The 19,954-nt window shown below is 32.9% G+C and overlaps 1 protein-coding gene across 2 annotated transcripts in view; it reads left to right on the top strand.

The window, feature by feature from the left end:
- LOC127708775 (choline O-acetyltransferase-like) overlaps positions 1–17,218 on the top strand; it is a 54,873-nt gene extending 37,655 nt beyond the window's left edge. For both annotated transcript variants that reach the window (XM_052213893.1, XM_052213894.1), the window contains exons 6-14: positions 1,405–1,585; positions 3,283–3,460; positions 6,201–6,513; positions 7,726–7,857; positions 8,632–8,754; positions 9,507–9,645; positions 11,199–11,261; positions 13,135–13,272; positions 14,871–17,218. In XM_052213893.1, coding sequence (XP_052069853.1) covers positions 1,405–1,585; positions 3,283–3,460; positions 6,201–6,513; positions 7,726–7,857; positions 8,632–8,754; positions 9,507–9,645; positions 11,199–11,261; positions 13,135–13,272; positions 14,871–15,263 — 1,660 coding nt within the window. In that variant the 3' untranslated portion in view covers positions 15,264–17,218. The remainder of the gene's footprint in view (positions 1–1,404; positions 1,586–3,282; positions 3,461–6,200; positions 6,514–7,725; positions 7,858–8,631; positions 8,755–9,506; positions 9,646–11,198; positions 11,262–13,134; positions 13,273–14,870) is intronic.
- Positions 17,219–19,954: the final 2,736 nt, after the last annotated feature.

Raw genomic sequence — 19,954 nt, forward strand, 5'->3', positions numbered from 1 at the left:
GTTCAAATATCTTGTAAATGGTCGAGATCCCCACCCCTAAACCATATACATTCTGGTTTGTCATGATAAAGCACATCAAATGAAATACAGGGTTAGTCCCCAGGGGTCACCCCCACCCCCTGCCATTTAAGAAAGTTCTAATATCTTGTAAGTGGTCAAGATCCCCACCCTAAACCATATATATTCTGGTTTGTCATGCAAAGATGGTTTGAATGATATACAGGGTTAGTCCCCAGGGGTCACCCCCACCCCCTGCTATTTAAGAAAGTTCTAATATCTTGTAAATGAACGTGATCCCCACCCCTAAACCATATACATTCTGGTTTGTCATGGTAAAGCACATCAAATGAAATACAGGGTTAGTCCCCAGGGGTCACCCCCACCCCTTGCCATTAAAGAAAGTTCTAATATCTTGTAAGTGGTCAAGATCCCCACCATTAAACCATATATATTCTGGTTTTTCATGCGAAGATGGTTTGAATGATATACAGGGTTAGTCCCTAGGGGTCACCCCCACCCCCTGCTATTTAAGAAAGTTCTAATATCTTGTAAATGGTCAAGATCCCCACCCCTAAACCATATATATTCTGGTTTGTCATACCAAGATGGTTTGAATGATATACAGGGTTAGTCCCCAGGGGTCATCCCGACCCCCTGCTATTTAAGAAAGTTCTAATATCTTGTAAATGGTCGTGATCCCCACCCCTAAACCATATATATTCCTGTTCGTCATGTCTCGAACATTTGAATGACGTTTAGGGTCAGTTCCCAGGGGTTCCCCCCACCCCCAATGTTCTAGTATCTTGTAAATGGTCGAGATCCCCACCCCTAAACCATATATATTCTGGTTTGTCATGCCAAGATAATTTGAATGATAAACAGGGTTAGTCCCCAGGCATCACTAATGCATATAACTTTACTGGACCAAACCAATTTTCACTGGACTTTGTCCAATGTCAGGCGACCCTGGGAATTACGAAGTTTGGGAGACTTCGTAACAGCATCCTGTTACAATCATTTCTTGTTTAGTTTGAAATCATCCCTATTTGGACATGCATACAGCTTTACAGTCTTAAACGTCATTTACAAAAAAAAAGAGAGGCGAAAGATACCAGAGGGACATTCAACTCATAAGTCGAAAATAAACTGACAACGCCATGGCTAAAAAAGAAAAAGACCAACAGACAAACAATAGTACACAAAACACAACATAGAAAACTAAAGACTGAGCAACACGAACCCCACCAAAAACTTGGGGTGATCTCAGGTGCTCCGGAAGGGTAAGCAGATTCTGCTCCACACGTGGCACCCGTCGTGTTGCACATGTTAGTTCAAACCCGGTAATAAGTCTAATTCGTTAGGTCACATTCGGGAAATAATTGTCATTGTATACATTTATTTCAGACGTGGATTACCTATTGACAGAGCTAGACACAAAGAAAAGGGACAACCACTATGCATGGAACAATATTACAAATTATTTACATCATACAGAATCCCTGGTGTGAAGAAAGATTCTTTAATATCAAACCATACAAACTTAATGCCAGAACCTGAACATATCATTGTTATATGCAAAAATCAGGTAATTCTATGACAAAATATCTTGATGTTGTTGTATAATTATTATTACTTAAATATGTACATCTGGGTAGCTTTGTTTTTGAAAAATAAATTATGAATCCTAACATTTTTATTCTTCAGTTTGGTTATAAATTTTAATACTGCGGATTCATTATTATTCTTTGGGTACTCATTTCCACCAAAATTCAAGCATCCTAGAAGCTTGTAAAATGTGAGATAACTATAAAATCAAAAATCTAACTACGAAAATAAATAGCCATGAAAATAATTAAATGTAAAATAGGGTTGTATCATTATTAACATTAACTTAAAGAGTAAAGCAGATTATGAGCAAAGCATTTTCTGTCTATTTTGCAAACATGTCGGATAAATCATTTGAAAGGTGTGCATGGAAACTTAAACATAGGTTGTAATTTGACGTTATCATTCTGTACCTTTTCTGTGAAAATTGTCTGTATTAAAAAAGAGCACAAATAAACTTTTCAACATAACTATGATCGATATGTACAGAACTAAAACTACATTCATATGACTCTGGAACAGCAACAGGATCTCATTTCCTTCAAATGAGCAAAAAAAAAAAATAAAAATGGGGTTTGTTTAAAAGATTGTTTTTATTTCATGTACTTATGATGCAAGTGTATATATAAAAACGAAATATCTATATATAAAAATGAACGCGTTACGTACAATTTTTACGACACACTGCTGTTAACCAGGGACAGATATTGTTATTCAACTAGTGAAAAAATCAGTGATTGTTTGATTCAATTAGATTTATATACATGTACTGTTCGGTGTGAGCCAAGGCTCCGTGTTGAAGACCGTACTGTGACCTATAATGGTTTACTTTTATAAATTTTGACTTGGATGGAGAGTTGTCTCGTTGGCACTCATACCACATCTTCTTATATCTATGTAGAAACATGGTGAATACTTGTGAGAGGATATGTATCATAGATGAACGCGGACGTTTCGATTTCAGAAAACTAAAATTTTCAGATAAAGTAATATTCAAGCTTGGTTTTGAAAACGATTTACTGACATGATAATGAAAAAGATAAATACATTTCACAATTAAACTGTTTGCTTCTCTACAGTACAGTGAATATTGTTGATTTCAAGAGACATTAATTCTCGACTAAGTTTATAATTTGAAAAGCAAACTCATGTAATGTACAGAATGACAGTGTGTTACATTTAGCTCAACAATTGTTAGATCTGCAAATTTGCGTTTGTAAATGTTTGTTCTTCCCTCAGTGGGATTTGAACCCATGCTAATAAATAAAGCGTTGGTCAATCGAGTGATACCTTTCCTCGTCGGCTTCATTTAGATTTGAAGCACAGTATTTAGTACAACAGTATAAAGTATAATGGCATGTAGATGGACTGTTTTGAAGATCAACTGTTTTATATCAATCCTGAAAATTGATAATACTTACCATTACGTCACGCCATTATGTTCTGTTTTTCCTGTACATCATTACTGTTGGTTGCCGAATACTAGCGCATGCAAATTCATTCAAAATCATTCTTAAAAAAACTCAAATAATGGAAAATTTCTTGTTTTATTTCATTATTTGTCAAATTAGCAATATACTTATCTCGCTTGGGTTGTGGATACCTTATGAAGAAATGTTTATAGATCGTGCATTATATAAACTAGGCACCAAGTCTATTGTTCTTTAATTTTCACAGTTCTTTGTGTTGGATGTTATAAATAATTTTACCAGACTGAGTGAGGGCGATCTGTACACTCAGCTAGGCAGAATATATAAAATGGCGGAGGAAAACGCAGCCAAAGCCGAACCAATCGGTATTCTTACCGCGGCTTACAGAGATCAATGGTCGATAGCAAGGGCAAAGCTAATGGAAGGTAAAATTTGTTCCTAGCAAATTACATTGTTGATGTTAAGTTTCATCATTAGGAAGACTAGATAATTTTTTTTTCAATGTTTTTGAAAGTGATATAACAGCCAACAAAATTAAAACAAGGCATTTTGGTTATCGATATTCAAGTGCTAGCGTTGTCAAGCTGTGTACGCTTAAAAGCAGTGCCAAAATTTAACACAATAATGTAGAGCAAAGAAGCAAAATAATGAATTGAAGCTTTTCATCATGATGATTACTAAAACAATATAAGGCTTTGGGCGAGTGTTTAATTTAGTACAATTTACCTTACTGTGATTGATGATAGCAGCGAATGATATTCAGCCCATTTTTAGACTTATACCTCCAATTTGACATAAGCGGTCATCTCAGTACCAGAATCTATGACAAACGAGACAATTTTTATTTTGAAATTATAATTCCCCCACCTAAGCAGCAATTTACCAACTTCAACTGTATATGGGATATACATTTCCCATCTCATTCGGTATTCAAGAGCTTGCAGCTGCTACTCAAGACTTTATAAAACGTCACCAGTGTCTGAGCAGAAAGTTGATGAGCCAGGGTTATGTCCAAGAACGTTTCGTTCGTTTTCCAAAAGAGTTCATTGGAAGATACCAAGAACCTTGTTTATAAATATTCCGTATCAACTTTACAAATAAATATGACGGTCTTGGAGTATAGATTCTAGGTACTGACGTTGTTTATCATCTTAATTTCGTGTTATAGTGTTCTATTTAATTGTCCTTGTACATTTTTAACCTTTACTGTTTAGTACATTTTTGGTACAAGAGAGGCGAAAGATACCAGAGGGACATTGAAACTCATAAGTCGAAAATAAACTGACAACGCCATGGCTAAAAAAGAAAAAGACCAACAGACAAACAATAGTACAAAAAACACAACATAGAAAACTAAAGACTGAGCAACTCGAACCCCACCAAAAACTGGGGATGATCTCAGGTGCTCCGGAAGGGTAAGCAGATCCTGCTCCACATGTGGCACCCGTCGTGATTAAAATTATATAAAAATGTTGACGACTATACCCTGTTGTGCTATGGTCATTTTTTGTATTCTTGTCTTTCATTTTTGCATATGTGCTTTGTCTATAGTGTATCAATATGCCATTTTGTTTTTCTTTGTTGTCATAGGTGTTTGTTCTTTTTGTAATGTTTAAGATTATAACATAATGTTGACTGCTGTACCAATTTTTGACATTTTTACCTATTATGTCTTTCTTTTGCTCACACATTGTTGTCAATATAATGGAATTCTATGCGACTGTCACGCAAGTGAGAGATTTAGCTAGCTATAAAACCAGGTTTAATCCACCATTTTCTACATAAAGAAATGTCTGTATCAAGTCAGGAATATGACAGTTGTTTGATGTGTTTGAGCTTTTGATTTTGCCATAATATAAAGGACTTTCCGTTTTGAATTTCACTTGGAGTTCGGTATTTTTGTTAATTTACTTTTTACATTGTACATTTGTAAATTCATCGAATCGTAAATTTCAGTAATACCATTAGTTATAACATTTTTAAACAACTTTACAAAAGCTTTGATAACACATCAACAGTTCTATACAGCAGTATTGCGAATCCTTTAGCAACTATACACGAGTAGTTAAGAATAATATACGCTTCCTATGAAGAATTTTTTTTAAATGATAAGAATGACAGGTTGTTCAAGATATTATATCTCAAAATGCATAATTAAAACACTTATGCGTATCATAGAATATTATATAAATAAAACATAGCTGAGAGGGTGATAGAGCAGATTGTTACCCCTCGAAAAGACATTGTCAACCTTGCCTTCGCCTCAGTTGACAATGTTTTTTCTCGGGGTAACAATCTGCTCTATCAACCTCTCAGATATGTGTTATTTAATTTATTATACTGAATGTTCTGTTATTACTGTCTATTAAATTTCAAATTCAAAGTAATAAACTATGACGTCTTACATAACAATCATCAGTATTTATTAAAGCGCACACTTGAGCAAGTGTCTCCGTGAAGGGTAATAGAGTATTTGCCATGGGATAGAGTAAATTTTCACCCTCGTATTAACCAATCAAAATCTGGCATTTTGACATGAAGTATAATAAATATAAGTGTCGTCATTCTATTCATGTCTCGCCATTGGGTCCCAGCTGCAATTCAACAAAATAAATTAAACTCTGTTAGAGAAATTGGACCGTAGATTCCATCCGTATATTTGTTTCCATAACTTGGTTGGAATGGTGTAATAGCTCCTCGTCTCTTTATAGACCCGTATGCTACTCCCAAAGGTAAAGTCGCGGATACCAAAACATCTAGCTCTACGAGACATATTGACATGTTTGTACTTTCTATCAACAAAATAATAATCAAATTGTATCACCTATCGAATATTTAAAAAATCAGCAACGGTATCATCTGCTTAAAATATACATCAATTTTCAAACAGAAAAAAATCTTTTTTCATTTTATACCAAAATCAGGAATAAGTAAATCATTTCAGTATTATCTATTCAAATATAAATAAAACATTATGGATTTATAAATTTAAAGTGTTGTGCAGAATCCATAGTCTCGGAAAATTTAGTATCCACATTTGCACTGGCAAAACATTTTACAATATTTTGTTCACACCAAGGGCGATAACATATTAACCAAAACAAAGACAAATAGTATCTGATTTTTTTTTCTGTAATAAATGGCTTTTATTTCTTCTTTGAACAGATTCAACAAATCGTGATTCCTTAGATGCAATAGAAAGGTGTATATTTGTACTGTGTTTAGACAAAGGTATTCCATTATTATTTAATCATCAGAACAGTATAGATGAAACAAATAAAAATATAAGAGATGATGTTTCTCTTGCCTTCCAAATGTTGCATGGCATGGGAACAAACCTAAATGGTGCAAACCGTTGGTACGATAAAACTATGCAGTTTGTGATATCTGAGGATGGTGCTTGTGGACTGAACTATGAACATTCGCCGTCAGAAGGAATAGCAGTTGTTCAATTGATAGAACACCTACTTAGTTATATGTAAGTTTTGGTATTGTGTACAAGTATGGTTTTGCTCATTGTTGAAGGACGCACGGTAACCAATTGTTGTTAACTTCTATGCCATTTTGTCTCTGGTGGAGAGTTGTCTCATTGAGAATAAATTTTCTTCGCTGTATTTGGCAAAACTTTTAGGAATTGTACGTCCTCAAAGCTCTTCAACTTCGTACCTTATTTGGTCTTTTTATTTCTTATTTATTCGAGCGTCACTGATGACGAAACGCACACCTGGCGTACAAAATTTCAATCCTCGTATCTATGATGTGTTTTTGTTACAACCACTGGGTCGATGCCACTGTTGGTGGAGTTTTTCTCCCCGATGGTTTCACAAGCCAAGTAGTCAGCACTTCTGTGTTGACACGAATCATAATTGATATGGTCATAACTATAAATTAACTGTTCACAAAAATTTGAATTTTCGAAATACTAAGGCTTTTCTACCTCAAGAATAGATTACCTCAGCTGTATATGGCAAAACTTTTAGCAATTTTGGGTCCTCAATGCTCTTCAACTTTGTACTTTCTTTTGCTTTTTTAACTTTTTTGAATCGAGCGTCACTGATGAGTCTTTTATAGACGAAACGCGCGACTGTCGTACAAAATTTTAATCCTTGTACATGTATCTATGATGAGTTTACTAATCACATCTCCTTATTGTTGTATAAGTTCTTTTTATTTAACACTTTAAATAAGAGACACCAGTTAATCGATGTTCAAATCTCGTAAACCTATTTTGTAATATACTAACTAAGCGAAGAGTATGAGGGAATCGCATGAAGAACGACACCTGGCGCGTTAAAATATAAGCATCTACTGATATGCCTGCTGCAACCGTCATGCAAATTCAGATTCAGTGAAAATATCACAACAGAAAACCGAACATTATCGTTATATCCAGAAATAAGGCAATGGTTCAAACTTGACAGATTTCACCCCAATTAAAATGATCATGTTTAATGATGGTTTTACCTCATTTTTGAATTGTGTGACATAAAACAACATTGCTTTTCATTTTGTCGCGAGTTAAATTGTGCAGATGTATGCCTTAAAAATACTTAATTTGTACAATATTTTCTAATACTTTCTGATATTTTTTCTTCAGTTTATTTTCATGTTAAGGACATAATTTATGTTGTAATTTTGTTAAAATTTCAACATCATATATTTGTACTTATTATCAATTTGATTTCTTCAGGGAAGAGGTGCGAGCAAAAAGACTCGTCCGGATGAATTCCGTTTGTGAACTCGCTAGTCCAAGGAAATTACAATGGAAAGTATTTCCAGAAATCGTTGATTCTTTTAACGTAGCTTCAAAACGTTTAGATAGGTAAGAGGTCACTTTACAATAAATGTTTTGATTAAAATAGAGCACGATAAGAGTTCATTAAAAGTCATTCATAGTTTTTGATGTGAGAGTGCCTACAATGTTGATTTTTAATAATATTTACATTTTGAGGGCATAACTCCCTAAAAAATATCAACTCTGATGTACGAATTTGCCGAGATATTGCTAATGCTAACCTTTGACATAAATTTATTTAAAACTTATATGGGATGATTGATTGTGTTTGCTTTACGTCCAGTGGCTACTTATATTGGAAACGAAAATGTGAGAGCCCTTACAATGTGAATTTTTCATATTATTTATGTAAACCTTAACGTAAATCTCATTAACCTCCAGATGGCGTGAGAGCGGTTTCAATTTTGATATTCGATATTTTGACTTTGTGCGTAAAACATGCAACCAATATCTCATGGCAATAATTGAACGTGAAAAGAGATACCAAAAAACTAGTTGTTTATGAGCTTGTCTACAAATATCTGTACTGGTATTATGTGATACGTTTTCGAGTCACCCTTTGTTAATTTGCACAAAAGTATGATGCACTCTATACATGTAGCTAGGTAAGCACGGATTTCTCCGCCCAAATGGAAGACATTTATGGGAATGTATATAAGTATACAAGCATTAAAAATCGCCAAACTAGTGAAATAACTAATAATGTTATATTTTTTTCAAATTAGTTAGGTTAAAAATCCTTTTTCATTTTATATTAAATATTGGAACTCATTTACCATTTATAAAATATTATTCTTGCAGTAAAATAGAGGATCTTGATCTTTACATACTAAGATTTGAAGAATTTGGAAAAGAGTTCCCAAAGTCAATGAGTATGAGTCCAGATTCCTTTATACAACTATCTTTACAATTAACATTTTACAAGTAAGTATGAGGAGTGTGCGATTTTCATATTTCCGGATTAAATTAATCAAAATGACTGTGTCCCGAAACTTGCATGCAAAGTGTTGTTTGATATTCTAGATTTTCATTATCTGGTCACCCGATTCGAGTTGATGACAATATTTCCATTTCCACCAGTAAAGAAAGAACTAAAACCAACAATATATAACTTTTTTGTTTGCGTCTTTGTTAGATTTATTTGTATGTTTGGTTGCATTCAGTCAGTTGTGTTGTACGTCTGTGGTGCATGTGTTTACACAATTTTCCTAATTTAATTATTGTCACATAAGCCTGTTAAGTCTGTTCGGCTAGCTCACCCAATTTTGTTTATGTAACGAAACTATACACAACTGTCATACAAGTGGGAAGTTAAGCTAGCTATAAAACCAGGTTTAACCCACCATCTTCTGTTGAAAATGCCTGTACCAAGTCAGGAATATGCTAGTTGTTTTCCATCCGTTCCATTGGTTGATAAAGTCTAACGTTTGATTTTGTCAGTTTTTATGGACTTCCCGTTTCCGAATTTACCTTAAAGTTCGGTATTTTTGTAAATACTTTTTTTTCAAACAACAATGCGCAACAATGTTTTTAAATGAAAAAATAAAATGGGACTACTTTAACACTTCCCTACATTTCTTCTTGAAATAAGATTACATATACTATACTTTTATACCGTAATCAATATTCAACATCTACATTTATAAACATATACAAATGTTTCATTGGTGCTTCAGAATTCACAAAAAACTTGTGTCTACCTATGAAAGTGCATCAACTCGTCGCTTCAGACTTGGCAGAGTTGATAACATAAGAGCCAATTCTCCAGCAGCGCTTGAATGGGTTAAAGCCATGATAGGAGAAGTGTTGGTGTCTGTGAGTATGCAAACATTTACTTTCACCTCAGTTGACAACATTCAAAGTATTTCAGTTCATTTCCTAATTGTCTATGTATTAAAAAAAAACACAATCATGAAGTTCTTATAGAAAAAAATGTGATGATATAACTAGACATAAAAACTAAGCTAGATTCTTAGCTCTTTCAAGTGTCTACTTATTCTATTTATTTCACGGTGGTTATTCCTTTGTTTGTACCATTAGAAAGTAATATAAAAACACAAATAAAACCTGTACTTTTACAACAGAACATTTTTTGAAATGCCATTAACCGATGAGAATAGTAATGTCATGAATAGTTATCTGTTAATCCAACAACAATATAAATGCCAATAGATGCACTGGTTTATGAATTTAAAGAAAGAAAACTCAACAACCAGGAACTGAAACTATTCTTCTCTCATTTTAAATTTTGCATTGATCTATAATCAACGTCTCTTCATTTTTTTAACTTAATATATTCTAAGCAATATTTTAACCCTGACTTTAAAAAAATTATGTGAACACTTTCTTATTGTAATTTACGGCTGCCAAACTTGTCAGAAGAAGGAAATAAAGAAATACTACAGTCATTTACATCTTTCCTGCATTCCGTCAATACTAAATGCATTTTTTTCTATAAAAGGACATTTCGATGTTTTACATAGACTTAGTGTTGAAAGATAGGATATTCCGCATTACGACAATGTCACAATCCTACATACTGTAAAAGTGCAATAAACATGTTACAAGTTTTCTTTAAAAAAATAGCATTTTATTAGTCTTCGTTGCTTTGTGGATAAACACATATTCTGATCCAAAAACAAAGTACTCTCAGAGATATATTAATACTACTAGGTACACATGTATGAATGAATTCAAATTAAAGATTCATTGTGGTATAATTCGCTTCAATGAATTTTCAACAAATAGCTTATAATCTGGACATTTATTGTCAGTGCTTATTGTGTGCCACTCATTATGTTTTTGTATAAAGCAAAAATAAATGGAAAACTTATAACGGAAAAAAGAAAGGATAATTGGCTGGTATTGTGCTATGTTTTGTATTAGTTCCAAATAATCTTCAATTTAGAGATAACTAAGTCGACTTATAACTTAACTGTCGGGTACAGTAAATACACTTTCACTTCTATTATCGATAATGACATACAAGTTTGTTTGTTTTATTTTTAATTTTTCTAAACATGTGGTTCAATAAAAATAGTTTTTCCAAGAATTTACGCTGACTTATTTTGGGGATTGACAAAATGGAATAAAAGTAGAAACGATAAAAAGCAATCACTAAACATGATTCGGATAACGAACCCTAGGAGAGTAGCATAAACTCTGGTGCTCCTGAATTTTAAGCATATAGTGCATCTATGTTCAAATTAAAATTCCATCAGAGACTACTCGGTACGGGATATATTCAGACCACGTTCGAACTTAAATATTCATTCTTGCAAAATAGTACTTCGGTTATTTTTGTTATACTTAGTTTTAGAAAGCAGATGTTTAAAAATGCTCTACATTTAACACTTATTTATTAACAGGATATGGAGAAAATGGTACTTTTACGCAAAGCTATGCAAAAACAAACCGAAATCATGACTGAGGTATGTAAATTAAGATTTAAATATACTTGTTGACTTTGTATAATGTCATAATCTTATTGAGATTTGTTTTTTTCTTTCATCAATTGTTTCCTTCTCCTTGAGGAAGTTATTGAGGTTTTTCAATGGAGGCCTAACATATCTTAAAACAAAAGGAGAATATACCAGAAGGGGAAATTAAAACAATAAGCTGAGAAGAAAAATGACTGTTTCAAACAAAAATTTTACTGAAACTGACATTATCAAGATGCTTGATTTCTTGATTGACAAAATATTTTCTACGTTTGGAGGACGTGTTGTTCATCAACCAATCGGCATTTCCATGGGAACCAACTGTGCTCCTCTTCATGCCGACTTGTTCCTTATTCATATGAAGCTGACTGCATACAGGAGCTTTTTATATATATATATTATATTAGGTGTCCTCTCAGTAAATAAATCAAAGTTTGGTGACTATGTTGAACGTATCTATCCCATTGAACTTGCAATAAATGATACAAAAGATGCAGATTAGTCTGCCTTATATTTTGACATTGACAATGAGGGTCGGTTGAGAACATAACTTTACGACAAAAGAGATGATTTCAGCTTCCCACTTATGAACTTTCCATATCTATGTAGCAACATTCCATTCTCCCAGTTGATACGATATTCCAGGGCCTGTGTTTCCTATCATGATTTCATTGATAGAAGGTTGCTGCTCACAAGGAAGCTGTTAAACCCGAGTTCTAAGTGGTCAAGTTGAAATCATCCCTTCGAAAATGTTATGGACGCCATCACCACTTGGTTGTCCGTTTCACAGATGACGACGGACATATTTCAATAGGCGTAACCACGATCCCGTCCTTCTTTCCCGTAATGTGACCTACCGCATTAGACTTATCACCGGGTTTTTACCCACATGAGCAACACGAGGGGTACACAATGTGGAGCAGGATCTGCCTAACATTTTGGAGCACATGAGATCACACCTAGTTTTGTTTTAGAGGCGTTCGTGTTGCTCTTGCTTTAGTTATTAGTGTAGTTTTTTGAGCTTTTTAAATTTTTCTATGTTAGTGTTGTTTATACCGGTAACAGTCTCATCTATCCTTTGTCATAAAAAACTTGTTTCAATTTCAAAATTTCACGTTCGGTCAGGTTTCAGGGTAGGAAAATTTTACATGACTGATGGTCTTGAATTTGGCGATGTCTTATGGTTCGATAAGAGTCAATTGCCAATCCGCTATTACGTGATGTCTAATTACTTGATATAACTTATATAATAATGTATATTAAAGGAGTAATACGACAGGTGTCACATGTGGAGCAGAATCTGCCAACCCTTCCGTAGCACCTGAGACCACATAGGTATTTGGTGGGGTTCATGTTGCTCTGTAAATGTGTTCTGCATACTGTTGTTTATCATTTGGTCTTTTTCCTCTTTTGTCATGGAATGTCAGTTTATTTTCGACTTATGAGTTTGAATGTCTCTTTGTTATATTTCGCCTCTCTTGTTAGTTTGCAATTAAGTGTTTTAATGAAGAAAAAAAAATATCAGAATTGATGCATTATAATAGTTCATTGAATATTGTTCGGTATAAAATATTGAAAGTACTATGCGCATTAAGAATGGGACATCTGTTTTCAATTGCATCACTTAATCCCCAATTAGGGGGAGTATTCATCATTTTTCTTTAGTTTTCATCGAATCTTGTAATAGCGCAACATATTAAGATGTTGGTTTTCGTTTGGGATATTTTTTGATAATTTCAAATAAAATGTAAAGAAGGCACTTAGCGAAGCAAGACTCCTTGATAAAGGACAGTATTTAAACAAAACGTTGGACAACATTATTGTATCCTTTATCACCTTTCACTGATTTAATATTTTTTTACAGAATATTTTGGGCCAAGGAACAGATTGCCACCTTCTTGGTTTAAGAGAAATGGCAGTAGAGTTAGGACGTCCTGTTCCAGAATTATTCCTTGATGACGGGTTTAGGATTGCCAACCACTTTTCACTATCAACGAGTCAGGTAAAATATTTTTTGGAAAAGAAGGGATAAGGTGTATAAGTACACTACACAATAAACTGACTATCATATGGTGTTCATCATTTCAAAGTCATATTGAAGCCTCTTCGTCATCTCAAAGTCACAATGATTTCTCCGATACTGACTAAAAGATCACAGTTCACTAAAGTTCAAGAAGGCCACTGTTATAAGGTTTGAACGGAATTATTACTAGATAACAACAATACATCCGTGAATTGATTAACACAGATGCGGGGTACATTGAAATAGATTGTTATGGGCAAAGAAACTCAACAAGCATGGCAAATATCTTGACAATTTCGGGGCACATTAAGATATATGTAAGGAAATATACATTTCTTCTTGTTATAAAAAATCTTGATACTGACTGATAACTTAAAAACCAACTGAGATCACTTACTTTACAGATTTGAAAAAGTTGAACCCTTTTCTTCAGATGAAATTGAAACAAAATTAAAATCTCAAATGTTTTTGGTTTAAATCATTGACGTTTTGAAATGAAATGTTTATGTATGTGTATATTAAAAAATCATAATGAGTGATTGTGTTTGTGGTCGATTTGTATTTTGTGTTGACGACATGCAAACAGAGAAGGTAGACGCTACATGTATGTTCTCACTTATATAACGTCAGAGTACCCAAATTGCACCTATTCAGAATAAATAGCAGCGGAAATCTTACAAGTTTTCTTTGAGACTAAACAATTGGTGTTATTATGATTTGACATTTTACACGTCTTTCAACATAGGTAGCCAATATTTAGATATACACAAAACGTTCACAGTATATATTTACAGATGATGTATTTCATAGAAAGTAAAATCTACAGAACGTCTGGAGCCATGCGACGTCCACAAAAGTCATCTTTTAAAAATGAGCCAATAAAATATATTACAAGCATCCATTTCTAAAAAAAAATGAATAGTAACCATGGAATAATGTCAAATTGTTCTAAATATTTGAAGAAATAAAACAAAACATCTGTTATTCGATTTTTAAGAATGTGAATTTAAGCATGGATGCAATTTAGGTACTCCTCATTACAGAATCATGGATCGTTTGGAGGTTGGTTCAAACCCATTTTTCTATACTTCAAGATGTATTCAAAATTAAATTGGTGTAACTATATAGTAAATAAAGATACATCTACAAAATAAACACAGAATGGAAACTTTTGTCTGGATCATAACTAAACGTAGGTGAAAAAACTGTCAAAATAGTTGCATTTTGGGTACCCTCACGTTATATTTAATTCATTAATCTTTCATAAATCTGTATTTCAATTTTAATTAATATGGTTTACTGTTCATTTGCTCAAAACTATCCAATTCACTATGTCGATATATATTTCCTTAGTGAACCTTTTAGAAACACATAGCGCTTTACTTCGTACTTATTGACTCGCGTCAAACATCTTCTATGAACATTGTTTGGAAAAACGATTTTAACTCGCAAACTTAGAAAATCGACAATCAGTTTGGCATTGAATTATATCTCCACATGTGGTATTAATAAAACATCGTCAAAACAATATAGCAATTCATTCATACATATCAAAACCTAAGAATATTTGATTGCAGGTTCCAACTACTATGGACGCATTCATGTGTTATGGACCCGTTGTACCGGATGGATACGGTGTGTGTTACAATCCACACCCTCACAATATTCTTGTTTGCATCACATCTTTTAAAAGTCATTCGGAAACAAGATCTGATTATTTTGCATATACATTAGAAAGCAGTTTCCTTCAAATGCAGGAACTCTGTTTGAAAACGTCGGAAGCAGCACGTCCACTGCAGGCCGTACAAGAAAATTCACATCATACTCAAAATACTACAGACATGCGTAACGGAAGTGTTACTCGATTACATAATGGAGATTGTCATGGATCTCCTAGTAGAAGTCCTAGACATTTATCCAGATCAAAACGAGTTGGAAGTTCAAGTAATGAAATTAAGACTCCAAAATAGAGTTATGAAATGAAAGCATAAATTGTCTACCATAGCATCATTGATACTAAATGTATTTGTTAAATGTTAATAGGGGATTTTGTAAAAAATGATTTAATAAATGTTAAAAAAAAGTTTGAAAATACAATGTACCAGTATTCACTATTGATAAAATATGAAAAGAGACGCAGGGACATGTCCATTTTGAGTAATCAATCAGAATTAATGTTTTGAATTATTCATAAGACAAAGAAAGTTGCACTCAACTTCTCGTCAATGGAATCTTATATTTTCTGTATTGAGTAAGTATGAGTTCAGCGTTCATACGAATGCTATTTACAGAAAACAACAGATTCTTCAATATTACTGGGGTTTAATTTTTAAATAGCATATAAGAAAAAAAAATACATGCATTCAAGGCTTTAAAAAATGCAAACCTACAATTTTTCTTTTATCTAAGACGAAAATATTGGTTTTACGACTTGTAGTGTTACAATCATTAGAGAATGTAGATATTTCTTTGTTATACTATAATAATCTGTGATTTTCCATCTGATGAATGTTTTGTTGTTTAATGGACTTACGTTAAATTTACTGACGACTGTGATAAGTACATATTAATAGGCATATTTATCCTCTTCCGTTCTTTACGACACAACACAAATTAGATACACACTTTTTTATGGTGTATTAAATAACAAGAAAGATTTTTAATATACTTCTCTATTATATGACATATAACGTCAAATACGGAGTACAATGGTTACAAATAGAATAGATAATAACACACAATATATAATAGCTTCCAGTCAAGTTGCTCTTTGACAAACACCGAAATGTATAACTCTTACATGTAATTGTTTTGGTACGTACGAAGCGCTTTTCTGGAACTACCTTTATTAAGAACTCTCAAACGAAAATAACCATACAAAGAATAGTTAAATCCTGTAAGGTCAACATTGCCCTTAGGAGTATGTTAAATGTTATAGCATATAATAGAAAAGCAAATAAAATACAAATTATTCAATGTTTGATACAATTTAGGGGTAATCAAATTGCATACAACATACCATCTCACTAAATGCATGGTCTTTTTTTTTATAACACATATTTCTGGTAAACTAAATATAAAGACAAAAGGCAAAAGTCTTGTTAGGTTAATCTGTTGCTAACTTAAATAATATTGATTTTGTAGTTTTCTTAAAACAAATCAAACTATAGTTAACAATTGTGTACAGTGAAATTTGAAAATCCTATTATTTGGTATGTGTGATTGTCTAAACTATGATCATTGATTTATGTGCTACAATTTGTGATTTTCGAAACAAATAAGACAAAAGGTTACCGATTCAGAATTTCTTATTATCTAAATTTGCCTATACATGCTTTGTTGTACATTTTTACCTACATGAAAACACAAGATCTGTGTGTGATTTGCAAGTTTTTGGGACAAAGGAAGAAGAATACTTTGCCGCTTTTGTACTCCTACCAAATGACCAAACATGTAAGATTCAACTCAAAGTCATAATTTTAGGTAAATTCGCCATTTCAGTGAATTAAAAAAAGGGGACAGTCAAACTCATAGATCTGTCATAACTGTCATTGCATATCTGTATATAACCCACGAAAAAGATTATTCTAACCAAAACTACATTTTTTCTGATTCTTTTAATTTAAGTATCGATTTGACTGCAGCATGCAACTTTTAAATGTAAATTTTGGCCATGGCGTTGTCAGTTTGTTTTCGATCTATGAGTTTGACTGTCCCTCTGGTATCTTTCGTCCCTCTTTTAAATAATTATTTTGGATTGTGATCGATATTAATTATTGCAAATGAATGTGGATTTTGTAGTTTACAGAATTTTATGGGTTTATCTGGTGGATGGTGAACAATTCATATTCGATATACAATGTATATTGTTAGACAATGTTATTTATTAGATTTATTAATAAAAAAAATGCCTCGTGGATGTTTATTTATGTATTATGAATTGCCCTTTTAATTAGTGTTATTACTGTTCATTCTGTTAAATGAGTAATGTATCTAATATCTAATGTTATAATTATTCTAATTAGGCAACTATAACACTTTGTATACCTGATTTTTTCACCAAAATTTATGTCAATGAATATAGTAAATCAAGATTTCACTAACCCTGATACAGTTCAATTCCTACATAAATTTTAGGGTTATAATCAAGAATTACCTATTTGAAATTTTATGAATTATAAACAATACTAGAAATAGAGAAAATAAGTGGACAAGGGAACTAGGTTCTGCAATGCCATATGGTTGCAATGATAACATCAAAGGAGTAAGAAATTTCTCAAGTCGAGCCTGCAGTGATATATATGTGACGAGCTTATTTTACACTAACGTAAGACCTCAGCGTAATCATGGGGAAAAGCATTACCATCGGGCAAATGTAAAAAAGTCTTCTAAATCTAGATCATCCTCTGGGAGCTTTGATGACCTTCTTTCACATCTTCATCATCCTCTAGGTTTACATTACACTAGAACTATTCTTTTTCACTGCCTGTTAATTTTCAAAAATGTTTGAGAAATTGTGCACTTGACATGGAATGCAGAAATTTATTTTCTTTAATTTACAGGCTGGACGGTATAATTTTTGATGTAGCTCTTTTCCGTCTTTTTTTAACAAGTAAGATCGAAACCATTACAAGATGAAAATAGGAAATTCCTTCCAGTTCAGTTTTCTACTTAAGGATTCGATGCTATCAACATCAGCAACGTTCTTCATCACAAAAAAGGTATCAACTAAAATGCTGCTTTTTTTTCAAAATTCATTCATATTGTATTCTACAGTTGCACTAAAACAATTGCCGACCTCTTCTTATTTTCATGTGTCGGTGTCCCTTAAGAAACTTGTCAAAACAAAAGAACCAAAGAAACCAGATCATTTAATTTAACATTCAGATATATTGCTGATATTCTTTCCATTAACAATTTAAACTTTTCTGATGGGGTTCCATTAATATATCCTCCAGAACTGGAAATTTAAGAAACAACAAACACGACTTCTTTCTCCTAATTTTGGACTTTTATCTAGAATTTGACATCAACGGTCATCTCAGTACCAGAATCTACGACAAACGAGACGATTTTAATTTTGAGATTATGATTTTCCCCACCTTAGCAAAAATATACCAACTTCATCTGCATATGGGATATACATTTCCAAACTCATTCGGTATTCAAGAGGTAGCAGCTGCTACTCAGATTGTAAAAAAAATAAATATGACGGGCTTGAAGTATAGATTCTAGGTACTGACATTGTTTATCATCTTGATTACGTGTTAAAGTGTTCTTTTTTTTGTCTTTGCATATTTTTAACCTTTACTGTCAAGTCCATTTTTTGGTAATATTGTTTTGGCGTGACTCGGTATATATACATCCCGCACTTGTGTTATTATGCTATGGTCATTTTCGTATTCTTGTCTTTCATTTTTGATTATGTGCTTTGTCTATAGAGTGTCTATATGCCATTTTGTTTTTCTTTGTTGACATTGTTGTGTGTTTTTACAGTGATTATCAATGTTGACTGCTGTACCTCAATTTTTGACATTTGTACCAATTATGTCTATTTGTGTTGCTCACACTTTGTTGTCAATATAATGGAATTCTATACGACTGTCATATAAGTGAGAGATTTAGATGGCTATAAAGCCAGGTTTATTCCACCATTTTCTACATAGGAAAATACCTGTATTAAGTATATGAATATGGCTTTTGTTTTCCATTCGTTTGATGTGTTTGAGGGTTTGATTTTGCCATTTGATAACAGACTATCCGTTTTGAATTTCCTTTGAGTTCGGTATTTTTGTTATTTTACTTTTTTCTAGAGACATGTTTTTCAACATTTTGCGAGAATATTGCACTTTTGTTTCCTACTCTCAAACTGAAGATGATTTGCAAAAGAAGGAAAACTTTGCATACCCATTCAAAGGTCTTGATATCAAACTTTGCAGGCTGTCCCAAAGATAGGCTTAACATGTTGTTTTGTATATTTACTTGTTCATATCTTAGGATGCGTAAACAACATAGATTTGGTCAGAGGTTATGTTACTACTCAAGAATGGGCAATTGACAATAGGAAAACTAAAATCCACGGGTTTATCATGATAGGTTTTTGTTGTCAGTCAGCTTATATTTAAAAAAAAACCCGGTTCAGACATGTAGCCGAACTTCATACCTCTGCAAAAAAAAGGCGGGATCCAAAAAAACTGACAACACTCGCAAAAAAAAACTTTGCATACCCATTCAAAGGTCTTGATATCAAACTTTGCAGGCTGTCCCAAAGATAGGCTTAACATGTTGTTTTGTATATTTATTTGTTCATATCTTAGGATGCGTAAACAACATAGATTTGGTCAGAGGTTATGTTACTACTCAAGAATGGGCAATTGACAATAGGAAAACTAAAATCCACGGGTTTATCATGATAGGTTTTTGTTGTCAGTCAGCTTATATTTAAAAAAAAACCGGTTCAGACATGTAGCCGAACTTCATAACTCTGCAAAAAAAAGGCGGAATAAAAAAAAACTGACAACACTCGCAAAAAAAAACAAAGGACGACGAAAGGTTCACAAAACACTTCATAGAAAACTAAAGAACGAGCAAGACGAACCCAACCAAATCTGGTGGTGAATTTAGAATTTGATTATGAGCAACAGAATTTCATTGCACACAA

Source organism: Mytilus californianus, unplaced genomic scaffold, assembly GCF_021869535.1.
Source record: "Mytilus californianus isolate M0D057914Y unplaced genomic scaffold, xbMytCali1.0.p SCAF_7, whole genome shotgun sequence".
Classification (NCBI taxonomy): domain Eukaryota; kingdom Metazoa; phylum Mollusca; class Bivalvia; order Mytilida; family Mytilidae; genus Mytilus; species Mytilus californianus.